The sequence below is a fragment of the Tiliqua scincoides genome, chromosome 4, assembly GCF_035046505.1.
Source record: "Tiliqua scincoides isolate rTilSci1 chromosome 4, rTilSci1.hap2, whole genome shotgun sequence".
Classification (NCBI taxonomy): domain Eukaryota; kingdom Metazoa; phylum Chordata; class Lepidosauria; order Squamata; family Scincidae; genus Tiliqua; species Tiliqua scincoides.
The window spans coordinates 168,085,577-168,100,763 of record NC_089824.1 but is presented as its reverse complement, the minus strand read 5'-3'; the positions used below and the strand labels follow the sequence as shown (position 1 = coordinate 168,100,763).

General features: G+C 44.7%; 1 protein-coding gene across 1 annotated transcript in view; it reads left to right on the top strand.

Moving 5' to 3' along the window:
* The window catches only part of LOC136647808 (copine-5), a 140,591-nt gene extending 126,141 nt beyond the window's left edge, over positions 1-14,450 (top strand). The window contains exons 15-21 of the mRNA XM_066623593.1: positions 466-512; positions 2,332-2,513; positions 3,648-3,775; positions 4,456-4,558; positions 6,754-6,811; positions 9,119-9,192; positions 10,569-14,450. Of these exons, the coding sequence (XP_066479690.1) occupies positions 466-512; positions 2,332-2,513; positions 3,648-3,775; positions 4,456-4,558; positions 6,754-6,811; positions 9,119-9,192; positions 10,569-10,757 (781 nt within the window). The 3' untranslated portion in view covers positions 10,758-14,450. The remainder of the gene's footprint in view (positions 1-465; positions 513-2,331; positions 2,514-3,647; positions 3,776-4,455; positions 4,559-6,753; positions 6,812-9,118; positions 9,193-10,568) is intronic.
* The last annotated feature ends 737 nt before the right edge of the window (positions 14,451-15,187 follow it).

Here is a 15,187-nt window from a genome sequence, read left to right as displayed (position 1 = left end):
TGGGTATGCCACTGTCATGTATTATTGCACCAGCCTGAAACAGTGTCAAAAAGCTCTGGGAAGTCACTGCCAGAGGGGATAGTACTATATCTCTGGGAGTCAGCTCCAGGTTTGGATGTACCTTATAGGAGAGTGCCCAGGAATTCAAGAGGATTTTGGCTGTATACAACACAGCACTTTTTAGTTGCTGTGGGAAGCTGTACTGAAACCAGATGGTGGCATAATCTGACTTTTTCCTTTGCTATGAGTCCTTTTGAAGACAAGGGGTTAAAGAATTGAATCCCACTATGATAGACCAGGTTCTTGGAGTAGAGGTGGAAGCGAAAAGATGAATGGCCAATCTCAATGAGCAAATGAAATCCTAGATATTACTTAGGGTTTATTCATTTCTCTCAAGTGTTGTGGGCTATCAAAATGCTGAGATTTGTCAGTCTGAATAATAATGGTGGCGTGACCTTTTTCCAGGACACAGATCAATTTCACAGTGGCCATTGACTTCACTGCATCTAATGGTAAGTTGTTGTTTTTTTTGTTTATAGCACACGTTTTACAGGGCCCATGTTAAACTTGTGCTGGGTCATACAATTTTCCAATGCTTAAATTGTAAGATACTTGATTTACATCTTTATTGAAGCCATTACGTCTTGTAAGATGGATGACAACTTGCTAGGTTCTTTTGCATCAAATTAGGAGACATCATTCTCTTACATACAATTTAACTAAGGGCTAAAGTTTTGTTACCAGATGTGAACAAGGTTGGGAAGAAAAGTGCCTGAAATCATAGTTTCAGGGGGCGAATTGTCCTCCTCTTGCACCCTTGCACTTTTTGTTATAAAGTTAACTTATCCACCTATCCACCTTTAGACCCAAGTGGGGTAGATGTGTGAAGAACAGGTATAGTTGCCCCCATCATGCCTGGCTTGGTCCGCAGTTAAACTGGATTTTGGGTCATTTCTCGCAGGTAGTAAAACGGTAACATGTGAGCTATAACTGCAGAGGACTGCAGGACGCAGTGCACACCACCACAGCTATGTCAGTGCTTGAAAGTTGGTTAGGATTGCGCCCTGATTCACTGAAGATGGGACATATATACATGGTTGAGGTTTCTGAGTGGTCAGTCTTCCTAAGCAGTTGCAAGAAAAGGAATAACCCAGTGGTTCTCAAACTGGTGGGTCATGATCCACCAGTTCATGTGACGGTTCCCTCGTCCCTTTAAGGGACATCCCTTTAAGGAGCGGGGAAAGGTAAGAGGCTGGGAAGCGATCCCCAGGATTGTGTCCATTTGGGGGGGGCGAGGGGGGTGCTTGTGACTTTCACTGAAAGCAGGCGCAAAGCGCCTCCTACAAAATGGAAATGCTTTGCTCCTGTTTTCTCCGAATGTTCCAAGCCTCAGGGAGTGCTGTGCAGGGGGGCTCCCTGCACCTCCTGCAGCCTGCTGCAGCCCTGCCTTCTGAAAGTGAGTCACAAGCACCCCCCTCGCCCCCCCCCCTTAGAAGTGCGATCCTGGGGATCGTGTTGCTGCCCTAGCCCCTCCCCTACAAAGACTTACTGAGGGGGTAAAGCTCCCTCAAAGTTTGAGAACCACTGGAATAACCTAAAAAGAACTATGCATGAATTAAGAAAACATGTGCCACTACAAAACAACATATTTTATAAATCAGTTTCCAAAACATTGAGCCTACTGTGCCAAGATGAGTTTCAGAGGCCCTATTCAATATCCCATCATTCTTAAAAGCATGGTGGATGGAGACAAGAGAGTGGCACTGAAACAGTGCCTAGGCAAGTCCACTGGGCTCTGTTCTTCTTGCATTTACATCGCAATCTTGTGTGTGTTTACTCTGCATTAAGTATCACTGTGTTCTGTAGGGCTTATTCCCAGGTAAGTCTGCATAGGATTACAGTCATAGACAGCAATAAAATTTATTTTTCAGCATCTTTTTAAAAAATGTTTTATTCTTTCATTTAATTTTTAATTTTTCAGCATCTTGTGGCCTGCATCTTTCTGAATCATTTTATAACTGGTTGCTACTCTAAATTTTAAGTATTGAGTTGTGTATTCTCATGTTTCTTTTTCAAATGATTGGTGTTTATGGTGTTATGTTTATGTTTACAACTTTATATACTGTAAAGTTTTTAAAAGCTGCTTTGGATATATTTTTCTATAGAAATGCAGAATTAAAATTGATTCAATAAGCAAATTTGCCTAGTCTTTTCTCTATAAATACCACTCATGCAGACACTTTCTCTGACTGCTTCTGCTACTCACTAGCCAGAGCACCCACTACTGTGTTCTCTCTCTCTCTCTCTCTCTCTCTCTCTCTCATTTGGCAGGCAATCCCTCTCAGTCTACTTCCCTGCACTACATGAATCCATACCAGCTCAACGCATATGCTATGGCGCTGAAGGCCGTTGGCGAGATCATCCAGGACTATGACAGTGACAAAATGTTCCCAGCACTTGGGTTTGGAGCCAAAATTCCACCTGATGGGCGCGTGTCTCACGAGTTCCCCTTGGTACTGACGCTTCCCTTTGAATCACACTAGCACTCAAGCACAGCATCTGGGTTGTACTTTGTTTCAGATTGGATCTGGTGCCAAACAGACTGGGCCAATCTGCCAACATTCTCCGATGCCTCTTCCTGATGAAGCAAAAAGCCATGTGCTCCCCTTCAACAGAGGCGTTGCTCAGCTGAAAACAGAATCCTTGAGTCTTTTCAGCTTTGCTTTCCTGGCCGAAGGCCTCATTCTTCAAGACCTACAGTGCTCTTTCAGAGGAACAGCCCTGGGATTCCTAGGGCTGAACTAGCTCAGAGGCTAGACTTGGGCTGTCATCCTGCACATATGTACTTGGGCCTAAGTTTCACTGAACTCAGTAGGAATTCCTTCTGCATAGACATTCATAGGATTGCACTGTTGGAGTGCTTTCTTTCTCTATGGCTTACATTCCAGATCCCTAACATGAGCTTAAGAGCCAAGGCTGGTTGACCCTCTGAATCCACAGATCTTCCTGTCCCTTTGAATCTGCAAGGAGGCAGCTCCCATATTATCTGGCTAGTCTTCACTTGCAGTGCAATCCTATGCATACTTCCTCAGAAGTAAGCACCATTATGTCAAATGGTGTTTACTCCTAGAAAAGTATATAGGATTGCAGCCTAACAACCCAGTCCTGTCCCCTGCCACATTAGCATGCAGCCACATCAATGGAGTGCACACTGCATGCTGGAGGGGGGCAATCAGAAGGCCAACTAAGGATAATAAAAGACATTTTTAATTACCTCTGGGTAGATTACCTGACCATCTATGAGTCTCCTGATACCTGCACCAGTTATTTTGCTGGTGTATGTCCGAGGAGAGGAAGGGGGCAGAGAAGACTAGAAAATTGGGGATAAGATCCATTGTGTGCCTTTGCCATCAACATCCTTCTCCAGCCCAGTCCCCATCCCTACCTTCCCCCCCCCACGTCCCCTAGCCTCTCCCTTCCCACCCCTGCTGCCAACTTACTGACACCAATGCAACCTCTGAGAGCCGCTGGCACACATGCAGCACCTCTGGCTGTTTGCACCAGCAGCCTAGAAGGGTGCAATGGCATCTTAGCTGTGGCTCCAACTGGGAGCTCTCACTCTAGCCATGTCTCCCTCTCTGCTACAGAATGGCAACTCTGAAAATCCTCACTGTAGTGGAATAGAAGGAATCCTTGAAGCCTATCACGACAGCCTCAAGACCGTCCAGCTCTATGGCCCAACTAACTTTGCACCGGTGGTTAACCGCGTGGCAAGGTATGTCCTTCAAGTACAAGGTGTCTTCATCAAGCACAGCAGATGAGTTGACATGGCAGTGTGACATGGTAGTCCTGAGATGCTTATTCCTGAAACAGTGGGCGGATTCACATGACAATTTGCGTTCTGGTGCTTTCTCAAAAACTTACTGTAAGTGAGCTCCATAGAGATTTGGTCATCTGAAGTGTGTGCCATGCAGTGGGGCAAGTGTGATCATACCCCTATGAATGAACAAAAAGGTGGATTGGCAAGGACATGGCAAAGCTTTCTTTCCTGAATAGCTACATTTTATATTTGATTGACTTTCCGCACAACTGCAGTTCTTCCCCTGCACTGAACTCATAGACAGACTCCATACCCTTGGGCACCTGTATTTTTCTCCTGTTTTGGTGACCTCACAGCAGGTGTTGTTTCTATATTGAGATGAGGGGGTTGTATTTTGTCTTGCGCAACTCTGTTCAGTTCCCCATAAATTTCCAGGACTGAACAACTGGTGAAGACGCTCCAAAATGTTGCCAGATAAACAAATTCTTGTCTTACTTGCAAGGGTAAACAAGTCCTAGTCACTGGATTGCCTTAGGCTACCCCCTACTACAAGGCTTGTGCGTTTGGGGCACAGACTATGGGATTCCTAGTACAGAACTGCACTGTGCTTGCACTCATATGATCTCTCCACTCAGGTATGCTGCAGCTGTGCAAGATGGATCCCAGTATTTTGTTCTGCTCATCATCACTGATGGCGTGATATCGGACATGGCACAGACAAAAGAAGCCATCGTCAATGTAAGTAGCACAGGCTGTGCTTCCTCATCAGGCCATGGTGTTGTCATTGCCCCAGGAATTCAAATTGGGTCTGCAGGCAAAAAGATGCCACATGCCCATTTCTGTGAGCCTGCTAGGGTGAAAACATTCCTCTTCAGGTAGCCAGTGTAATGCGTTTACAGAGCTCAGGTTCTTAGGACTTGCTTCCAGCTGCAGAAAGAGACATGGCCTCCTAGCCATGGCAGAGACCTTTTTGCCCCTTTGCAAAAATCTTGAGCAATTCACTAGCTCCAAACACTGGAAGGTCCTATTTAATTCACCTGAGGAAATGTTGAATGGTTTTGCTTCTTGCCTCTTTTTTTCTGCCCCGTATAAGTATTATTATGGTTATGGCACTTACATCTAATAATATTTAGCATTCATACAGTGTTTTGAGTGCTTCATGTAATGTCAGCTATCTTTACCACAACGCTATAAGGTCGGGCAGTTCTTTCATCCCCTTATTGCACATTGGAGAAGCCAAAACTGAGAGAAGCAAGCCTAAAATCCTGCTGTGGACAGGTGGTTCAACTAATATTTGATGGGATGTTTTTCTAATTTGCTGCTTTGACCACTGTGCAATGTCAGCTCTTACTTAAGATCTCATCAGAACAACCCACACAAGCTGAAGGGTGAGAGAATGTTACTTGCTTGTGCCTTTCAGTTCATGGCCCAGGTGGACTTTGAACTCATATCTCCCAGCCAACTTTGACTGGCAGCAAGACCATATGAACTGCCCGTGGCTTCCTTTGACACCATGATTTGGCTTTAAATACTCTATTGCTCCCTCAGCACGTTTCTTTTTTTGTAGTGCTTTCAATCACTTTATTGTGCGACTATGTACAGCGGCTTGGGTTCCATTGGTGATGAGTGTTACTGAGAGAAGGATGCAAACAAAAAGCTCTGACTATTACCGCTTCTGTGTTTAACAGGAAAAACAATCAGTGATTGCTGAAGGGGAAGAGAAGGGAACTAGATAATTTGATAATAAGGTGGGAATGAGTATGTTAAGTACAAACCAGGTTCCTGGAGGCATTAGGCAGGCAACCTAGAAAGGAAAGCACAAGGTGTCTCTCTGATCTCTCTGCCCTTGTAACAAATTACACAATGGCAAAACCCATTAGCAAGTAAAAGAGCAGTAGGGTCAGGGGGAGAGTGCAGGAGGTTTTATCTATATGCCAGCAGAAGGGCTGAGCTTAATAAAATGGAAAAACAAAGCAGGGGAGGGGAGATTGGATGTGCTTTCTTTCTTTGTGGTAACCAGCTGCAGTTCCTTGCAAAGTGAATTCTGATGATGGGCTAATTCTGATAACAAGCTATTACGGTATTTGCTTATCCTTATGCAGAGGGTGAATGGCACCCCCCCCATCTCCTTCTCCCCTGACGCCGTTCTCAAAAGGTTTAGCTAGCATCTAAACAAGAGGCTATTTTGTGCTTTTTAAAAAGTCCAAAATCTACAAGCAGGAAGCATGATTGGAATTAAATATACAAAGATCCCAACAAAAGGCACGATGCTAGATTTATCATATGTGATAGCCAACTGCCAGCTTAGCAATGCCAAATGCTTATACCGTAATCACACATCTCTCCTCGTCACTTGAATACCGAGTAGAACATGGACAGAAAGGAATCCAAATTCAGGTCCCACAGCATAGTTATCGCAAGAACCGGTATTGTACATTTCACAGACAGTCCAAACCAGCGCACATACTTAATGAGTTGGCATGGCTGAGGATTGCACTGTCACCACCAGTGTGCTTCTTTACAGGATTCCCATTCGTTAAGACAACATGTAATTGTATATTTAAAGTAATAGCAATGGTTATATAGGTGACCTACTATGTCATGACAGTCTATAAAAAAGGTGACATCAGTCTTAAATTTATAATTTGAACTTATTTATTATGACAATTTTATAACTTGATTCTGGCAACCTTAATTTTTCTGTGCCAAGTCAAGAAACAGCTGTACTGATCCCATTTGTTTCCCTGTTATCTTTAGACATTTACACTAAGCAGCATTAACTGGCCTAGGCCAGCTCTGAACAAAAGCCTGATTTTCAATGCATCATCTTTTAGCTTTCCATCTTAAATTCATACTTTTTTTCTCCCCATCTCCCCTCCAAGCCTCTCTCCTGCAAACCTATTTATTTTGTTTTTTGTCCTGCTGCTTCTCAGGCTGCCAAGCTTCCAATGTCCATAATCATTGTGGGAGTTGGACAGGCAGAATTTGATGGTAAGAAGCTAATTTACATTAAATGAATTCATTTATCTCCAGTAATGAAATATGAGGATTTTTACATTCCTTACCTATGGTCCTGATATACTGGCAGTTGCTGTACCAGGGCTAGCATCACTATAATGGCGTCACAGTCAGCAGCAAAGTCAGCTGCACAGTGTTCATAAACCAGTGCTAACTATCAGCACAGGCAGAAACCCCCATAGCAACTCTGCCAAATGTGCGCCAGACGAAGTTCTTTTGATGCCTGCTCCCTTACCGGTGCTGCACCAGCCTCTGCTTCTCCCACTCTCCAATGTTCTAGCTCAGCAATCTCCTTCCCTCCACATTCCCTCCACAGAGACGGATGCCCCCCCCCCCATTAATCTGCTGCCTGAGGTGACCACTTCAGTTGGCCTTATGGATGGGCCAAACCTGCCTGAATTGCAGGTACCATAGGTGTTTGGGTTCTCTGCTCAGTTTGCTCTTTTTTATGTTTAGGGGGAGAGATAAAGGAGGCGCAGGCATCCTACTTTGAAATATGGTCTCTGCCTCCTTACTGAACCCCCCGCCTTGCTTACCTATGTGGGGAACCTTGTCTTGTACCATCCATGGAATCCAGGATCCTGAAGAGTGTTTCTGTCTAAAATACTGAGGCAGGGCATCTTCAGAAGACAAATGATTTAAATCTGCCTTTCACTTCTGTTTGTTTTCCTTACTGTTGGATGTTCATTGTTGCTGCAAAGTACTCCTTCACCAAGTCCCCACTCGTGTGCTCCTAGTTCTATAAATGTAAGGGCAAAGTGTTGTCACACCTCTTCATATTTGAGGCCTGTGTCTGCTCTAACTGCCCTTGACCCCCAGAAGTCCTTCTACAGGCCTACCTAAGTTTGCTTTTGGTATTCTGGTGCCCACTTACAGCCCAATCCTGAGCTGCCCAGAGCTGCGGGACCCAGCGGCTCCACAAAGGGCTCCCACTGGATTCAGAGCCTCCCGCGCTACCGCGGGAGGCTCCTCAGGAGAAGGGGACGTTCGTCCCCTTCCCCCAAGTAAGGGAAGCAGTCCCGCAATGGGACTACTCACTTGCGGCGACTGTTTGGTCGCTGCTAAAGTGAAGGGGCTCATGTAGGGTGAGCAGCCCTGCCCAAGTGCCCTGGATCCTGCGGAGCTCACTCCGTGGACCCGCCTCTCCCCCGTCTCCGGGAACACCCCCACACCCTCAACCATGCCTCCCCCCTCCCCTGAACGTCTCCCCCACGCCCCCAACCACGCCCCCATTTCCCATTCACAGAGACACATTCACAGAGTCCGCCGAGCCGTGGAATGCAGGTGCCTGCCGCGCGCTGGCTCAGTGCCGGCCAGAGCCCAGCGGTAAGCCCCGCAAACGTGCCTTACGGCGCATTTGCGACTGTGGTCCGCGCCCCGAAGGCGCGGTGCAGACCACAGGATTGGGCTCTTAGGCTGCAATCCTAACCATACTTTCCTGAGAGTAAGCCCCACTGAACAAAATAGGACTTACTTCTGAGTAGACCTGGTTAGGATTGTGCCCATAATCATACAACTTAGTCATTCCTGTTGAAAATCTCCAAGGACTCCTTTCCTTCTCTCCCCCTGGGCAGCTTATTCCACTGCTGTCTCCCCTTTCAGTGAAGACCTTTTATAAAGGACATTAGGAACTTGCTTGTATACATGTATCATAAGAGGTATATGAGTTTCCTAATTTTTGGTCAGACTTGCTGTATACCTGTGTCATAGATTACACATGTCTAAGACAACCTAGGAAAAACTGTGAAGCACTCAGCAGATCTACCCTTTGACCAAGAATTCTTTGGACAGACACCATAGGTTTCATTTAATAAAATATGATTTGCTAATTGCCACGTGTGCTAACAGTGCTACAAAGCTCCAGCTAACCTCTCTCATAGATTTGTTCAACCCACCAATTACAAATTTCATGTCTCATGACTATCTTGAGGGCAAACAACTGTGCCCCTTGCCAAAAGGCTGCATAAGGAAATTAACAAATGAAATACAACAGGTTAATTAGACCTTCCAGTGAACAATGAGAGATGGGCACTGATAGAGCTCTTAGCAGAGCAAATTGGGAGGGAAAGTTGAACACGCAACCCCAGTTTAACATGCTGAAAGACAAACTTTGTGCCATTTTCTGGAATCATATTTTTCAGATAATTTATCTGCGAATTGGTCTTGGCGCAGGGTTTTTGTTTTTTTTAATCTGTTGAAGTCTTTGGCACTTTTGCCAAAGTGTGTATTCATGCAGTGTGAGTAACTCTTGTTAATTTCTGTCCCTCCCTCAATGGAAAGCAATGGTAGAGCTGGATGGAGATGACGTTCGGATCTCATCACGTGGGAAGGTTGCTGAGCGTGACATTGTTCAGGTAAGCAAAAATCCTGCTTCCTGTGTGATCTGCCTCCTTTGCCAAACTGAAGTTATATGGCAGTCTTGGAAAAGGAGATAGTCAAAGAGACTGAACTTCAAAGGTGGCTTATGGTGGTACAGTGGGAGCTTTCAAACCATCTCCGATGTATAAGAGACCCAAGTAAGAGTCATCCACGTTGCACTTTGTGCATCAAAATGCATCAAGCAGAAATCTCTGCATAAATAGCCCTGTGGCTATGATGATTTCATTAGTTCATGCATAAGTGTTCTGAACATGAACAGATACAGGAGAGAAAACAAGGCTGACAATGGTTAGAGAGAGAAGGAATGAAAAAATATCAGGGCAACCATATTAATGTATTGCTCATTCCTATTCTGAAAGTTTGACAGCACAATCCTATGCATATCTACTCAGAATTAAGCCCTGTTGATTTCAGTGGGACTTTCTCCCTGATAAGTGGCTATAATAAAAATAATAATAAATAATAAAACTTTATTTTTATCCCGCCCTTCTCCCTAACGGGACCCAGGGCGGCTATAGGATTGCAGCCTGACAGCCCAGTTCTATCACCACCCCCACCCCCACTGGTGCAACTGTATCAGAAATTGATGTACTGTGTGCAGGGCAGGGGGGGAGTATGGTAAGCTTTGGAGGGGAAGAGGATTTAAATCAATGCGGTAGCTGGCACATGTCCAAGGAGAGAAAGAAGGCAGGGAGGCTGTCCACAGAGGGGATAGGGTCCAATGTGTACCATGAACCCACCCCCATATGCAGCCTCCTCACCCCCCATTCCTCCCTGCCCAGTTTCGGCCACTCCCTGCCCCGTTCTGTCCTCCCCCACCCCCCCCCAACATCCTACTTGCCTCAGCAGGTCCTACTTGCACTAGGTGTGGGAATGCTTTGGCTGGCAGCATGCTACTCTACACACTCTCAAAAGCACCTTTTACAGCTGCTCTACCACAGTTGCCACCAGTGGAATGCATGTTCCACTGGCAGCTGGGCCCAATAGGATTGGGCCTTGAGTCAAGAAGGAATTAATTTATCAAAAGATGTTCTCACCTGAGAATAACAAAATCTCTACAAAGTCATCATCATCATCTCATACTGAGGGTTTCCCCCCCTCCACCCTATCATAATGGTTATTGCTGAGGAAAGCGCTTAAATTTAATATTTTTTCAAACTTTTGCTGTGGTTCTATGGAAGTAGCTGGGACAGGTTTGCCATTAAACATCAGTTGCACGGTGAGTGGCTGGAGTTTTCCACCTCTGACCTTTCTGTATTATTTGTACGAATCAGAGAAGTCCCAGTTATGTGGAAAAACACTGACTTTCTAGATCTGTTTTTCATTCCTCTGACATGTTCTTTTCTTTCAGTTTGTCCCATTCCGGGATTACATTGACCGCACTGGAAACCATGTCTTGAGTATGGCCCGGCTGGCTAAAGATGTCCTTGCTGAGATTCCAGACCAGTTCATCTCCTACATGAAGGGACGTGGCATCAAGCCCAACCCAGCTCCACCTCCATACACCCCCACAGGCCACACCCTTCAGACAGAAATCTGAAGACTGGAAGAAAGAGAGAGAGTGCATGCACACAGGTCACTCTCTTATATTCAGTAATGGGTTTTCTGTGGGCAAGCATCAAGGTAGTGATCACACCACCAAATGCAAAATCCATAGTGAATGCTTTTCCCAAGAGTCCACTACTGGAACTACATAGTTTGAGCCGGAATTCTGGCACACCAATATACATAATTGGAAGGACCTGTCGGCCTTGAGACACAATAACCTGCGGAAAGTGTGGGTACTTGTTTTTTATTTTTCACAGTCATTGGCAAGCATCCTTGTCTCTTTAACGGGGATGTCAGCAAGGTGTTAAGAACGTAATCTGTCCTGGCAGTTTTCATAAAGTGGCCTACATCATTCGTTCTACTTAACGATTCATTTGATGAACCAGTAATTTCCCAACTCTTGCAAGCCTCTCTTCCCCCAGATCTCTCTCCTTATCCGGAGTTTCTGAATGAATTGTTTTGGTTTTATCACCCATGTATAGTCCACCTGCCGCTTCAAGACTTCTGCCTTTCCTCCTTGCTTTGTAATGGCTCCAAATGCAATCCGCTTCTGGATTGATGGACAGGCTGAATACTGTAGTCAAGTAACTCTGTGACGTCTTCTCTGATGCTGCCGGTCTTGTTGCTATTCCTTGTGACTGCCTGCTGCCCCTGAATTGCATAATACCCTTTATTCTTTGTTAGTCTTGTTTGGCAAATATTTGTGCAAGCCTGGTTTGTTTGTGTGCCTATATTAAGTCCCTTTTCAATTTGTGTAAAGTCCTGATTTTCTGCAAGTTGCCGTCGAGCCTTTGATACCTGAAAAAAAACTGTGCAGGGTTTCATTAAAGATGTTCTAAACATGGGAGCAGGAGCAGAACATAAGAGCTGGGCATGATTTCTAGACGCTGCTACAGTCCTGCCCATGAGGCTGACTGTAGTTCAGTAATAATCAGTCTCCCCTATCAGCATGGTCTTGAGTTTTGGCCTACAAATATATGTGCACAGGGATGGAGAGGGATGGAGAGAGTCACTTCCTGGCATTGAATAGAAATATGATCCATGTTTGCAGTCACGTAAGTTGTTCCTATGCTGTGCTCTGATTGAACCTAATTGGCCTCTCTTTAATTTCAACCTCTTTGAGACATGGGGCCATGATATGAAAGCCCCACAGCCTGGTTCACAAAATGAACTGGTTCACATAGCTCTTAATGCATATGCCCTCTCAGCAATTTCCCAAACATTTCTCATCCCTGGGAAATTCCTAAATAGGGTGGTTTATTGTTTATTTATTTATATTGATTTCAACTTGTATGTCTGACCAGTTTCATAGACTCAGGGTGACCAACAACCCAGTCCTATCCACACTTTCCTGGGAGTAAGCCCCACTGACTCTAATGGGACTTACTTCTGAGTAGACATGCATAGGATTGGGCTGTCAGACTTTCAAAGACTCTCCCATAGCAATTCTCAGTCAAGTAGATCTTCCAGCCTGTAAGTGTTTTGCTGGCTCTCAAGTGAATGAAAGAAGCACTTAGCCATTGCCTAGCAATTATATCAGTGTACATCAGAGGTAATAGGAAAGTATATTGAGATATTGCCAAGCAATATCAATCTTTCTCTGAGATAGATTTATCTAGAGTTGGTCAAAAACTTAACTAGGACTGAGGTGGTGCCAGTATGGTGTGGAAGATTCCCAGATCTCTCCAGTATCATCCAGCTCACTGTTTCCTGCCCCTATCTACTTGTATGGCTACGTCTCCCTAACAATGGTCACAGGTCAAGACTTTGGACAGCTGCACCAGCTACGGGCAGGGCAGGCCTTGACTTTACAAAACTTAGACTTATAAATGAGAAATCTTTTCCTATGAAATCTGGGAAAAACTTCCACTGTAAACATAAATGCCAATGAAGAGCAAAAGCTTCCTTCAAACCTGTATTAGATCCTGTATCTTATGTCATTCTAGGCATTTTTTTCCTCCAAGTGGCTCTCTGTTCCACCTGCTTAATCAGAAAAATAGGGACAAGCTCCTGCCACAGTCAGATTATCAATGCCAGGAATGGAAGGAGAAATAGCCTGTGCCTATGGGAACAATGATCAATTTACTGTTTACCTCCATGGCATTATAAGAGATATTATATAGAAATATATAGACACATAGTTAAGCCCTAGTCTCCTTTCATACCACTTTAGCTACATTGGATTCAGGTTGTGCCTGTCAAAGTGACCTTACTATTGCTGTGCCCTTTCACTTTTTTGCACAGCTACTTGAGAGTTGCAATTCCTGGTTGGCTCATAAATGCTTGCAGAGCTAGTCAGCCAAAATATTTTTAATGCTCTCCAGAAATCAGTGGTGAATATCTTTTGCTGCTGTAGGCACACTGTTTTGCTGGTTAAGTGTCACTTTTAACTTCCCTTCCTGATTCAGATCCTCCATGGATGTGGGATTGGGGTGCCTGAAGTTCTGCAGCTGGGGTTGAATTTACTATATAGAAGTCCTTGGTCCATGTGCTCAGTAACAGAGACCCAATATGCAGTCCAGATCTAGGTATGATCAATGGGAGCTTTTAGCCTTGCTGGATCAGGCCATAGGCCCATCTGATCCAGCTTCCTGTATCTCACAGTGGCCCACCAAATGCTTTAGGGAGCTCACAAGACAGCAAGAAAAGCTGCATCCTGGTGCCCTCCCCTGCTTCTGGCATTCTGAGGTAGTCCACCTCTAAAACTAGGAGGTTGCACATACCCTTCATGGCTTGTAACCCCTGATGGACTTTTCCTCCAGAAATTTGTCTAATTCCCTCTTAAAGGCATTTAAGCAAGACGCCATCACCATATCCTGTGGCAAGAAGTTCCACAGACTAACTACACACTGAGTTTTGCCATTGCCTGCACTTGGGGATGTGGCTTGTACTCCAGAATGGCATCCTCCCTAAACACCTGTCTTCCAAACACCAAAACAGGAGAGATGGTGAAAAGCTGACTCTTCCACCTCCCTTGGATCAGCCCCAAGTTCCACTCAAAATCAGAAACACCTGAAGAGAAAATAGTGGGATGCATAGCTAACACAATTGCCCAGTTCTGAAGGAGCAGCAGTCCTGAGCACTGCCTGTGCTCATCTGTACTCCATTTCTGTCTGCGCGTCATGTCATTACAAGCACAGCTGAGTGCTGCATATTGCGCTGGTTTATGTGCTGTGTCTCTGTACAAGTCTGTGTTTGAGTGAAGCATGCCAAATCTGTTCCATTTCCAGTTCTGAGAGGGTATGTGCAAGCTGGCACACTTCATGCCAACTTGTGCCCTGCTGGGTTTGAATGGAGTGTGCAAAGAAAACATGGCAGGCACTGAGAAAGCACTGAGGATATAGGATCAGAAATTGGGTGAAGCAGACCTTTTGAAGCCCTGGTCCACTGATGAGCTCTTAAGTGGTGATGGAAACAACAAGAATTCTCCAGGTAACATCATCTGAATCATGGAGAAAAGTTGTTGTGTGTTCTATTCCCAAAATCAAAATTTCCTCTAGCCTCTGCTATTTCTAACAACCATCCAGCATGTTCTTCCCTAACTACCCTATTCCCCTCTCCATTCACCACTCTTTTTATTAGCATGGCAATTATTTTATGCTACCATGTTCTGCATTTAATGTCTGATGTAATATGGTTTCTATTGGATTGCCTTAAACTGAAATAAATTATTCCTTTTATTAAAGCAGTGTGAGAGCTTGTATTTGTATAATGAGTGGTTTAAGATTAACCAATTCCCCAATTTTATGAGGACAGAAAAATCACTGTTACATCTTGAATCAAAAACTGTTCCTAAGGGCGCAATCCTAACCCCTGGCATAGCAGTGCCAATGGGGCATGTGCTGCATCCTGCAGTTGGGTGTCACTCATGGAAGCCTCCTCAAAGTAAAGGAATGTTTGTTCCTTTACCTCAGAGCTGCATTGCCCTTATGTCAGTGCTGGAAAGCTGGAAAGCACTGACATAAGGGGTTAGGATTGCACCCTAAATGTTGTTTCTATAGAGGTGAGGGGGAAGCACATCATAGACCAATGCTCTTAAAAACACAGTCTCCTGTTCATTCTCTCCAAGAGATGCAACATAGCAGTGGATGCAAATATGCTCTCCATTTCAATAATCTGACACTGAAAACATATTTTTCAAATTTTCAAATCTTTAATCATTTTGGTCTAATAATCATAGGCTGCAATCCTATACCCACTGCAATCCTATACACCTATACAGACATTCCTTGCTTCCTCAGAGTAAACACTATTGAACATAATGGGACTTTGAGTAGGCATGTGGAGGATTGTGCTGTTAGTAAACCATCTACTTAATCTGGGCAAGACAGAGTTCTGTTAAAAGGAATGCTGATTCTGGACTGGGTTTACAACCTGTTCTAGATAGAGTTGCATTCTCATTGAAGGATCACGTTTGCAGTC